We start from the raw sequence: 12,689 nt of genomic DNA, 5'->3' as shown, positions 1-12,689 counted from the left end.
TAATTTATGTGGCACGAGCATAAACAAAACAAGTTGTGTCCAGAGGACATCGGACGAGCATCCACCGCGGTCGCCTTAATCACGTGACCACCTTGTCTGCTGCTGGCTGAGTGAAGCGTGTTAGCAGGTAATAACACGATTTTTATCATGTTTTCGCTTATTCGGCGACCAGTTCTCAACGCGTTCAATTGTTTTTTCTCGAGTTTACCTGGCGTTGGCACTCTGTCGCCTGTCTTGGCGATTTTCGTTCCTTCCTCGGGGCTGTGAGCGGTGTCTTTCGCAATTTTTCTGTTGTCTTGGTTTCCCAGCGAGCAATGTCGTGATGGGATTGTGTTCCGCTGAAAGGCCTGATTCGTTTCATCCGATACACTTTTGCCTTTCTGCTTGTGGTCTTATTTGAGATGCTTGTGTAGTTGGCATTTGTAAAAATGACGTTATCAGATGATACGGCCAACACTTAAATGAGCTGATTAGACGGTCGATCGTCAGCAACTCGGACCAGATTTAGGTAGCATCATTTGCTAACGTTAGCTTCACCCTGGCTGCCTCCGAGACGCGCTCGCTCGCTCGGTGTTAGCATGTTAGCATGCCTGCCTCAGTCTGTGCTAGTGAGGACAAAGAGGCCCCTAGTATCATATGCATCAAATTTGTTTGGTTTTATTTAACCGTAACACTACGACGACATGATTTGCCACTGCAAAGTGTAATGTAAATTCATAAACACAAACATGGACTGTAAATAAGTCCTCCAATTCGGCTGATTTTAGCTTTACTCTAAACATTTGCACCCCTGGCTCTTCTCGAATAAAGGATCTGTTCTGAGAAATGTTGTAGTTTTATGTGTATATTCGCTCGAATGTCCTTCCTAAATGTAAATGTTTCTGTAGTACATGTATCGTTTATGTGTGGTGAAGCCAGTAAAACCAAACCTTTTTCAATGAATAGAATTTATTGTCAGGATCAATGCAATAATAAAATCCCTGATATTGGTTTGGTATGTAAATGAAAGTGGTCGCTGCAAAAATTTGTTGAGCACACGATTTGTCTCACTTAAATCGAGCCAGGTCCTTGGCATTAGCTTTGTTCAGTTCAGCAGCCAATGGTGTCAGTCATGTTTGATGACGTCACTCGGTCGATGTATACTGCACTGCTATTGTTCTCTCTGTACGCGACTGTCAGTGGGCAGGGGGACGTTTTTAAAGTTGACTTCGTGTTTACAATCATGTATTTGCACACTTTTTATATTCTATTAGTATTGTGCAAGATGTATCTGCTGGTATTTACCAGTTGTTCATGAAGACACTAATTTGTCATGTATCCAAAACAACTTTATTGATGTGGTATTATTTGTGTGCATTATGTCTTCACACTATTTCTTGCTGCAGACACACATGCACTCTTTGTTTTTTGTAAGTGGACACTAGGTCACTCTCCCTCCTTGACCTAGATTTTCAGCTGTGCCGTTACATCACCAGACCAACTGTGTCCTACACCAATAATTATGTTAAATAATGTACACACCAGCAATTTGTGGTCATTAATATATCCCCCTCAAACACAAATACATCGCTCTATGTGTGTAAACCTATTTGTGAGTTTTCTTGTTTCCTTGGCAGGTTTTTCTATTTTGTACATACAGAGTTTTGTATATACTGTATATGATGAGCTCGCTGGGCAGCGAAAAGGCCCGGGGCCCTCGTGAAAAAGTGCCGCCTGCTGCCACCCACACATCTCAACCACAGAAACAGATACAGGTGAGAGTCCGCAGCAACCCAACTGTCATATTACCACACACACACACACACACACACACACACACCTTACAGCTGCAAACATGATTCATGAAACAAAACATTTGGTGACCCAAATACTGTTACCAACAAATCCACGTTGCACACATGATGCTAAGAGAAGACCAGTTTAGAAACTCTTCATCTGTCAAAAAGAGTGACATCAGGTTTTCCTCTAACTGCTACTTCATTCCTCATTCTTGTGTAAAGTATGAATAGAATACAATAGTTCGCATATACAGTATACATACACACATGAAGACTAATTATGGAAAAACACTGTTAAGTCAATGTTTTTGTGTTGCAGGCCACTGCTGAGCAAATTCGGCTTGCCCAGATGATCTATGACAAGAATGATGCTGACTTTGAAGACAAAGTTAATCAGGTACAGAAATTGGGGCGTTTGGTTCAGGGTTTGCGCAACCATCTGCTATGCAAACCAATTTCCACTTGCCACTCCGAACCATAATTTGGCCGCATTGTTTAACAAAATTGAAAACCGCAATGCGGTAGTGCCTTCAACATTTCAAAAGACTGGCTCAATTTCAGTTCTTCGCTCACAGTATGGCATATTGGCAAAAGGTTATCAATTCAGGCAACTGATGATTTTGGCCCGCTGCACGCTAAACAACGAGGCCGAACACCACACAACTTGTGTCGTGTACATAGAATACAAATTTGATAATCGGCTAAACAACAGTTTGTGTAAATGCCTAACAGACTCTGATGGAAGAAGCTACTGACTTTCCTTCAACAGATTAGTTTTTTTAATCCGCTTTGTATTTCCCTCAGCTGATGGAGGTTACTGGCAAGAACCAGGACGAATGTATGGTCGCGCTTCATGACTGCAACGAGGACGTGAGCAGAGCCATCAACTTCCTCCTGGAGAGCACCTCGGACATGGTAGGCTTGTGCGAATCGAATTTTCCAATCATTTGATTGAATGATCGAATGAATGAATCATGAGTTTCTCATCTGTTATTCCCCTGCACTGAACTGCTGCATGTCAGCGTTACTCTTTTGCTTACGCTTTGTGTTTAGACCTCATGGGAGACCGTAGGGAAGAAGAAGCCGCTGGTGAAGGAGGCTCCTTCAGAAAGCAAGGAGAACAAGGAGAACCGGGAGAAGAAAGGCGAGAGGGAGGCGAGCAAGGGCCGCGCGTCATCCAACCGCAAGGGCAAAGGGTCCAATCGAAGCCGACAGGGTATACCGTTTTGATACATTTTCATTGTCTCACGACTGTAACATTGGAGCCTTAATGTAATGTCTGTATCCTCGCGCCAGGTGCTGTTCGTCCAGCGGAAAATGGCGTGGAGGTGACACCAGTTGACAAAGGCTCTGATCGAGGAAGGAGGGCAAAAGGTGGAAGAGGTGAGATGGGGATTTCAAAAAAAAAAAAAAACGACATAGCACTCATCGCTTGAGTGGGCGTAGCAGATTTTGGGCTGATGTTTACGCAGGGTCTGGTGGTCGAGGCAGAGGCAGAGGACCAGCAGCAAGCAGGTTCTCAGCCCAAGGCATGGGGTATGTCGACACTCACGGAAATTTGGAAATGTTAAGTTGGTATCGTTTTACATTGAGTGAAGGGAATGCCTTTCAAAAAGCGAATTCAAAGTACTCACAGTAATTTGCTTTCTGTACATTTTGGAGCTATAGCCCCGTTACAAAATTGATTAAATACATCTGTTCTCAAAATTGAGATTTTTTTTTTTTTAGGTTTTAGCCAGTTTGTGAAGTAAAAAAAGGAAATCACATGTACATTAGCATTCACAGCCTTAGTCCTAAAGATCAAAATTGAGCTCTGGTACATATAGAGACAAGACATATAGAGTGAAGCACTATGAGAACTTTGCGGTCGCACTGTCATCTATCAAATTGGATTTAAGTACCGCTTAATCACAAGATGCTTTTAAAGTCAAAATTTGTCACATGAATCCACTCTTATTATTTCCCAGAACCTTCAATCCTGCAGACTATACCTCAGAGGCGGCGACAGGGACCACACAGAGTGAGGCTTGGGACACTACGGCTAACAACAATACGGAAGAAATGGGTTAGTGTTTTGTGCATAGAACCTCATCTTGGACTGTAAACTGCTTAAATGTTGTTTACACGCTCACTGTTCCTTTCACCCCACTCGTCCCTGACATGTTGTTTACTGTTCTTAAGCTAACTGGAGGAACCCTGTTGAAGACTATGGACCCGAGGACTGGAGTGAGGATGTTAGTGTGAGTCCTTCAAAAAAGTGTCACGAAAAGTCTGGAAGTAAAACGACTGCTGTTTACTTCATATTGTTCCTTTTTAATTTGCATTTTTGTTTTGCTACAGCTCTCGGAGACCAAAGTCTTCACGTCCTCATGCGCACCTCCTGCTGAGAATCATATCACTTCTGGCCAAAGGTGAATAGCTGACAGTGAGAATTTTGAATTAATTTCATTTGAATCATGGCCCAGCTTCCTCTCACATTCCAAAAACTCGCATGTAAGGTTAACTGAAGTTGTTTGTCTTGGCTGGCAACCAGTCCAAGGTGTGCCCTTCCTCTTGCATAAAGTCAGTTGGGATTGTCTGTAGTTCACCTCCGACCCTAATGGATGAAGCATTGTGTTTAATTTGACCGATTGTCGTTTTGTAGTCTGGACCTAGCCTCTCTGCTGCAGAAGCCTGTGGTCGGTGGAAGAGAAGCACCACCCTCCTCCTCCTCCTCCTCGCAGAGTCTGGTCTTCACCAACTCTCACCACCACCAGCCAGTGCAGCAGCAACCTCAGCCTCCCCCAAGCCGCAGTACCACCGGTGGCACCAGCTATGCTCATGCTGCACTGGTAAAAAAAAAAACAAAAAAAAATCGACTTTAGTTGTTCCTGCTTCTTGTCGATGAAAACATAGAAGACTGACAAACTCTTGTTACTTTTACCTGTGCCAGTCATCGGTTCTGGGAGCTGGTTTTGGAGACCTGGGCCAAGCCAAGAGGCCTCCGCCCAGTGCGGGAGCTCAGATACTGGAACAGCTTAAAGGTCCTGGCTTGGGTCCTCTGCCGTCGTCCCAGGTGGCACATCCTGCCAGCACCCAAGGCAACCCTTCAATTGGCCGCCTGCCAAGCTTGGGAGCACCTGCACCTCCACCGTCTTCCTCCAGCTGGGACATGAAGGCGCCAGAATCGAGCGCCACCACGCTGTCCTCCCAGTTCAGCCGTAAGTATTCTTGCCGAAGTTTTCGGCAGCACACTAATGTACAAGCGTGCTTTATTGTGTGTTTGGGTTTATCCGTAGGTGAGTTTGGCCTCCAGCCAGAGCCTTCGCTTGTGCTGAGTCAGCTCATTCAGAGGCACACTGGCCCCACCTTGCCACTGGCACGTCAGCCCAGTCCACCATCTCAACAACAAGCGGCCCCCGCGTCAGTCTCCTCTGCTCCCCAGCACAGCTGCGCGTCGGCGCAGGCGGGTCCGGCGATGGCGGCTGCCGGTCCCAAACATGCGGCCCCCAGTGCTGGGCTGGATGCTCAGGGCTGCGGGACGCCACAGCAGCAGCGGGCACAACTGAAAGGTCAAAAACGAAGGATACCTCCGACTTCAAAGGTAAAGTTGTTGGCAACTTCTTGGGAGAGTAAATCTCATACATCTTGTGGACAACAAAGTTCAGTGGTCGAGTGTGTAATTGTGTGTAAACGTCTTGTCTTGTGGCAGATCCCCTCCACAGCGGTAGAAATGCCAGGCTCCACTGATGTCCCTGGTCTAAACCTTCAGTTTGGAGCGCTTGACTTTGGCTCCGAGTCTGCCTTGCCCGACTTTGGCGTTGCGGAAAGTGCTCTCAGTGCAGCATCCAGGGAATCTACGCCAGCCCCTGGCCCAGTCGCGCCCGCATCAGGACCAGGGACTCAGAGTCAGACAAGCATGTACTCCAAACCTCTCGGGTACCGTCGGATGTCTTTGTTTTAAAGTCGCATATGACGCCATTATTATTTTTACCGGCGTTATGTTACCTTAGAAACCATATTCAATTTCCTTGTCTTGTAGTGAGTCGCTGGGAAGTCCTCTCTCCGTCGACCTCCCTCTGCCCCTGTCGTCGTCTGAGCCAGTGTATCACTCGTCCTCGGTGGCGCTCCCCAGTCTCACGCCCTCTTCGCTGGGGCCCGCCAGCTCCAGCGCTGCTCCCTCGTCGTCGCTGACCACATCTACCATCTCGTCCTCTTCCGTGCCCCCCTTCTCCGCAGTGGGAGGAAGCTATGATGGCTCCTTGCCCCCTCAAGCACGACTGGCCTTCTCCCAGAGCAAAGAAACCCCTGGACCAGTTATGGTGAGGAGAACTTTATCATTCCTTCTATTCGGTTTGATTAGAACAGTGATCCCCAGTTGTATCGCAAGTGCCACTATTTTGCAGATTTTTCTGCTAAATGTATCATTTTTTTGTGTTTTGACATACATATACAATGCTTTTTTTTTTTTTTTTTTCCTATTCTAGAATGGTCTGAATGGAGTAAGGACCTCTGCAGCTTTAGACAGTACGTTACCTTGCGCGAATCTAGTAATAGATACACAAGTACATACGTACAATCAGTTTCTTTTATATAAGCGCTGTCGTACTCTGCTCAGTTTCCTCAGCATCCTCCACACCAAAGCCTGACTCTCCGTCTCTTAACGCCAACACCAACTGCGCTCCTGCTCCCTCCTCCCACTTGGCCCCCTCCACGTTGCCTGCACAGAGCTCCAGCACGCTCTCCAGCCTGGCACAAGATCTTCCCTCGGCCGGCCAGCTCAATGCTCTCAACAGGTGACACGCTCGCGCATACCAAGACCTGCTGTGGCTCCGATACAAAACAGAACCTCAACCTCAATGCGTTTCAATGCTGTGAAATGATCTTACGAGTTGGCAAGCTTAAATTTGCTGCTATCACATCTTCTTAATGTCTTTGCTTAACGGACAAATGCAAATTGAGTGAGCAACATGATTGCGTTATACGTTTCTCATTGCTTTGTCTCTGCAGCCATGTCAACAATCATTCCTCAGCTCTTGGTTCCAGTTCTCTCACTGTAAGTACATTTTGTAGTATTGGATTTCAGGGTGGGTCTTTGGTTTAGTTTAGGTGGTACTGAATACAACCTTTCAATGTTACAGATTACGCGCAGTTAACTAGGGATGATCAGAATAATTTTTCATTTGATTGAATAGAGCAGCACCGTCATAATCCGAGGACCCCCTTGTACAAGTATATACAGTACATATAGTGTTACTGGTTAACTCGGAGAATCCCAGCCACTATGAGAAATCCAGTCTCACTAAATTGTTCGTAATTATTATTTTTCAATACGAATAATTGATCTGTTATCTATGCCGGTGACGTATAGGAAGAAAAATGGAATACTCTTTCAGTAGTCTAATAAACCTGTTTGCATCTGTGGCCATTCATACAACAGAATAATATCTTTATGTTCAACTAAACAGAACCAGATTAAATTGAGATGAGATCATCATTATTTCAGTATACCACAGATCTTTTTTTTTTGGGTAGTGTGCCTAGAATTTTTTTGAATATATACTGCTTGTCTTGGCCCGTAATGATTGGGAAAACAAGGTAGGAGATTCTGGTTGCTGAAGGCATGTCGCAACAGAAATTGTCCCAGTTATTGACCAATATGCAGGATTTCACTAACGGCATGTGGATATCAACAAACCGTACGTGGGCAAATCAACTTTGTGTCGCTCCTCAGTACACGAGCGTTGACAGCAGCAGCGTGAGCTCTCTCGCTCCCTCCTCTGCGTCCTACACGTCGTCGCAACCTCCACCTTCAGCGCTTCACTCAGCCCACAACAGCAGCAACAGTAGCAGCGGCGGCAGCATCAGCCACCTGGCTAGCATGTCCGGCATGGCCAACAACATGAGCAGCAATGTCGGTGGCATCGCCGGCACGAGCGGACTACACTCTGCTGCCACCAGCACCGCGCTGGGACTCGGCTCCAATGGAGCTACCGGCACATCCAACCTCTCTGGACCAAGGACCGCACCCCTGCTCTCCTCCTCCAGTGGTAAGCAAGGAAAGTCAAATGTGTGTTGCTAATAGTCGTTTGTGTAATGTATGTTGTGGTTGTGTTAACAGGTAAAGCCCCACCGAACCTGTCCCAAGGTGTTCCACCTCTGCTGCCTAACCAGTATATCATGGGTCCAGGGGGACTGCTCCCAGCATACCCAGTAAGTGTCATTGTAGTTTTTAATAACAGCAAAAAAAACACTTTGTTGTAAAATATACATATACATATACATAAAGACATAATCTGGTTTCATATAGTGGAATTATGCTGAAAGTCACACACCCTTACTGTCATTTTCATTTTGACCGCCCGACTACATCTCAGATTTTTTTGTAGACGTTTTCTACTTCCCTATCGCGGGAATATGCTGTTTATAGAGAGTTTGGGTTTTTACAGGGTACTTCTTAGAATGCCTTTGCATTTGGAAAAATAGAGCCACAGTTTCAGATGCACTTTCCAGCACGCCGGGAGAATAGTAAAACACAATAACACAATAAGCGCACACACACACACACACACATACAGGAGCTGCTGTAGGCCACGGCTCACTCCAAAACACTCACATGCACACTCACTGTCACGTCACTAAAGGGGCCCGCCTCTTCAAAGCACATATCAAACATACAGACACTACGCTATGTACACTAGTATCTTTCATTGTTTTATGCTTGCACATTTTTTTGTTTGAATATGTTAACAATGTGTTTTAAAAAGTATGTTTAAATAGCTTTTCATGTGTTTAAAGCATGTAGGAGGGGTAAAGCTATTCCCCCCAAAAGGTTTTTACATGATGTCTCTATATATTCACCTATAGTGGTCTGAGCGTTATAGTGTGTTCTGAGATATCAATGTCGTTTTACTTCCCATGCGCACGACAAATACAAAAGCAGTGGACAATTCTGATTTTAAACACACGTTTGTTTGACAGCAGATTTACGGCTATGAGGATCTCCATATGCTCCAGTCCAGACTACCAATGGTAAGCCTTCACTCGTCATCACTCCAACTTAACGTGAGTTGTTGGTTTGGACCAGGGCCCAAACTTGTCTTGTGCCCTCAGCCCTCACTGCAGGATTACTACGGTATCACATTCCCCGGCCCCACTGCCACTCTGTCTAGCAGAGACGGGAGCCTCGCCAACAACCCCTACTCAGGTAGGAGCACTTTGCTGCTCATTTGCCGCATCGAACCTCATCAAATGCATCCATACTCTTGACAGCAGTGCTGGATTACCACTATGCGATTCAAGTGACATAAAGTGTCCAAAGTGGCACGAGTTCAGATATGCGTCTTGGCAGTGTAGAGAAAAAAAATGCATGGAATTAGAAATCCTCAGATCAGAAATGAGCCACATTTAAACCAATCGGGTGAGGAGTCAATCTAGTCATTTGTATGATGTATTTATTGTTGACTTTGTTTGTTCCGTGAATGTAAACAATGATCTCAGATACTTGTGTCTGGGTGTTCAGGTGAAGTCACGAAGTTTGGAAGGAATGACTCCACCTCTCCAGCACCGCCCACAAGCCTGGCAGCTCAGCAGCAGCCCCCACAGGGCCAGAACCAAGGCCCGAGCCCGAGTCAGCCTCAGCCTCCTCAGGCCCAGCCTCAGCCGCAGGGCCAGCCACAGCACCACAGCAGTCAGCAGGCCTTCCTGCCTCCAGGCTACAGCTACACAGGGCTGCCTTATTACGCCGGCGTGCCCGGCGCCGTACCGAGCGCCGCGGCCTTCCAGTATGGCCCCACCATGTTTGTTCCTCCGGGGGGCCCGGGGCCAGCCTCGGCCAAGCAGCACAGCATGGGGCTCAGCCTGGGGAACCCGTCTGCCAGCCCGTTCCAGCAGCAGACGCAACAGCAGCCCAGCGGTTACGGCCAGCACACCTTCAGCTCAGGTTAGCGATTGTTCCCGACAAGTCAAGGTACAGATTGTATGTAGTTTAGAGCTGAACAATTAATCAAATCCCAATCGCCGTATAGTAGAATGCAATTTTATATGGCAAAGGCTGAAATTTTGAAAAACTTTGTTCACATTATCATCAAATGTAATCATTTCTATAGTGTCCAGGTATGTTTGTGTCCACATAGTTTGTTTATATCTCATTGTTTCATGAAACGTGAAACATGAAAAATTGAAGTGATGTAGCCACAGATTTGGTTGCATTATTGTTGTACAATAATCTGATTTATGATTTCCCAACTTATCTTTACACCGCATTTGTTGGGTAGAATTTTGTGAAGTTGTCATAGTGAACGCTTGAGAGACTGCGAGCCAAAATGTTTTTAAATTTAACAACTTTTATTGAAGTAGATACATTTTCTGTCTTTCATACCAATTCATGCTTCATTTTATGGTTCTTTTATTTTAGCGTAAACCTAAACTTTAGGCATAAAAAAAAAGTATTATAAATCTGATATTACTTATTGTAATACATATTAATTTAGTGCTTGTATTTGTTAAAAAAAATACATGGGAAGAGTAATTGCATATTATATCGCAATTAGTTTATTTTTTTTAAAGTCCATCAGTCCTCATATAGTTGGTGTTTTCCTTTTCAGGGTACGAGGAGCTTACAGCAGGACCAGCCGGAGTGGACTATAGTAAAGGTTACAATTCCTCCTCTCAGGCACAAGCCAAATCTGCTGCTAGCGGGCCCGGTAAAGGTAGGACCCATTCAAGATCTTACCATGAGTTCTACTTCATTTGGCAGATTGCATTAATCTCGTTTGTGGGGCCACTTCCAGGCGTTTCAGTGACATCCAGTAACTCCGGTGTGCCAGACATCAGCGGAAGTGTTTACAATAAGACCCAGGTGAGCCTTATCTTCCATTTTACGTCCCAACTCAACTGCGTCGTTTAAGTGGATCACACGCAAGGCCTGTACCAAGGCTAATTAGGATGACAACAAAACAATGCTGGGAAAAAAAAATATAGCCTCGAGATTTTTGTCATGAAAGTTATGAGTAATAAGCAAGGTTATTATGTAGTTAATGAAAACTAAAGAAATAACTAAAACTAAAATTGAAAAAAAAAACACATTTTTGTTAATGAAATAAAATAAAAACCAAATTCTTTTAATTGAACGAAAACTAACTGGAACTACGCTTGAAGTTTACAAAATGTCCTTGAATGTCGCATACATGAGGCTTTAGGGTTAATTTGAAATGTATTTGTTTCGGTATTAGCACAGCTGTGAGCCGGAACATGGAAGGTCGAACAGTCGTCTGGCAGTTGTGGTCCGTTTTACTGTGGGTTGCTGAGAAGTGACATCATCTGGCGGCAGCCAATAAAAAAGCGCCACCAGATGACGGCGCTCCTTGTTGATGAGCTTGCGTATTTGTTATGGCTCCCTTGCTTTTGTCTGTCTGTCTATATAGCTATCATCCATCCAAGTCTGAAAATGTTTTTGTTTTGACGAGTAAACAATACTTACCGTGATGTTTTTTTTCTTGCCCACAAGAAATAAACTTTTTTTTTTTTACTAAAACTAATAAAAACTCAACTAACACTAAGCATCTAATTAAAACAAAAACAAAACTGAAACAAAAAAAACTGACTACAATAAAAATTCCCAAACTATTTTAACTCTGCTAATGAGGTGAATATGTTTTGTTTCTTCTCGCCCTGTAGTCTTTTGATAAGCAGGGTTTCCATGCAGGGACCCCCCCTCCCTTCAGCCTGCCATCCGCGCTGGGAGGTCCAGGACCCCTGAATCCTGGCGCAGCCCCTGGAGGTTATGCACCGGCGCCCTTCCTTCACATCCTGCCTCACCAGCAACCACACTCACAGCTGCTGCACCACCATCTCGCTCAGGATGGACAGGTAACATTTGCACTGAGGTGAACCCCTGGGATACGTTCCAGACCCACTCACGATAGGTGAAAAGGGGACATCGTATAACTGATCTGTCGTGATAGTCATCTTAACCACAACACACACAACACCAGTGTGCTAATGTGTGTGTTGTCCCTTGCTTCCGTGTTCAGGGCGGTCCAGGACAGCGTGGACAGTCTAGCAGTCTGCAGCAGAAGAGCCAAGTCAATAAGTCGAGCTACGGCAGCTCCCCCTACTGGGCCAACTGAAGTTGCTATGCTTTGTGTGATATGCATGTGTGTGTGTGTGTGTGTGCGCGCGCGCGTGACAGGGTGTATGCATTTGTGTGTTGTGCGTGAGTGTGCATGCAGCACACTCATGCGTCTGACTGATAAAGTAATGGAGGGACAAACCATTTTACAACACAAGCTAAAACACACTACCACCGCCTCTCCTTTGCTCTGTATATCCCCTTTTCAAATTTATGTCTGTTGTATGTAAAATATATTTATGTATGTATTTATACAGTATATATGTATTAGTAGAACATGAAATGTGGTTTTCTGCATTTTGTTTTTTTTATTTGGAAGGGCATTTTATTTAAAAAAAAAAAATTGTGGAATGAGAATGCTAAATCATGAAGTTGGTGAATATACTTGAACACAAGCATCATGTGATGTAGATTCCTTTTTGTATGCATACATGAACTGAGAACGATGTACATAGATTCTAACTAAGCATCATTTTCATGGCTATGGCCGTTTTATTTTTGTTTTATTTTTTTTTATAGAAGAAATACGTTTTTTGTAATTTTGGTCTCCTGCATCTGTGAATCCTTATTTGAAGTGTGACTTGAGTTGATAGCTTGAGTTTTCTATTTCTTTCATTTCCCTGCAGTTTTCCCTCCATATGTCTGTCATTCCTCATCTTCTACTAGTTGGCTGCCCACCAGCCAGGCCTTGATGTCATTTTAACATTGGTTTAATCCTTGTCCAAATTAAAATGTATACTGTTTGAGTGACGCTGGTCTTAGCGAGTTGTCCAGTATTATAAGGAAAATCATTCTAACTC

General features: G+C 44.7%; 1 protein-coding gene across 2 annotated transcripts; it reads left to right on the top strand.

Moving 5' to 3' along the window:
* The first annotated feature begins 11 nt into the window (after window positions 1-11).
* Window positions 12-12,639, top strand: ubap2a (ubiquitin associated protein 2a). 2 transcript variants are annotated; one of them, XM_086041872.1, is made up of 27 exons: window positions 12-127; window positions 1,617-1,754; window positions 2,098-2,175; window positions 2,583-2,693; window positions 2,832-2,994; window positions 3,075-3,161; window positions 3,251-3,314; window positions 3,746-3,843; window positions 3,960-4,018; window positions 4,119-4,189; window positions 4,423-4,609; window positions 4,711-4,978; window positions 5,057-5,361; window positions 5,470-5,696; window positions 5,800-6,079; window positions 6,245-6,284; window positions 6,376-6,553; window positions 6,768-6,813; window positions 7,492-7,807; window positions 7,879-7,970; window positions 8,742-8,789; window positions 8,871-8,964; window positions 9,280-9,699; window positions 10,364-10,468; window positions 10,550-10,617; window positions 11,436-11,627; window positions 11,792-12,639. In XM_086041872.1, the coding sequence occupies exons 2-27, from the start codon at window positions 1,659-1,661 to the stop codon at window positions 11,885-11,887; spliced, it is 3,789 nt and encodes a 1,262-aa protein (XP_085897998.1). In that variant the 5' UTR covers window positions 12-127; window positions 1,617-1,658; the 3' UTR covers window positions 11,888-12,639. The 2 variants fall into 2 exon arrangements, with proteins under 2 accessions (XP_085897998.1, XP_085897997.1); XM_086041871.1 differs by having other exon boundaries at window positions 8,739-8,789.
* Window positions 12,640-12,689: the final 50 nt, after the last annotated feature.

Source organism: Filicampus tigris, chromosome 9, assembly GCF_054856515.1.
Source record: "Filicampus tigris isolate MCC_2025a chromosome 9, RoL_Ftig_1.0, whole genome shotgun sequence".
Taxonomy (NCBI): Eukaryota; Metazoa; Chordata; class Actinopteri; order Syngnathiformes; family Syngnathidae; genus Filicampus; species Filicampus tigris.
This window is presented reverse-complemented; position numbering and strand designations above follow the sequence as displayed.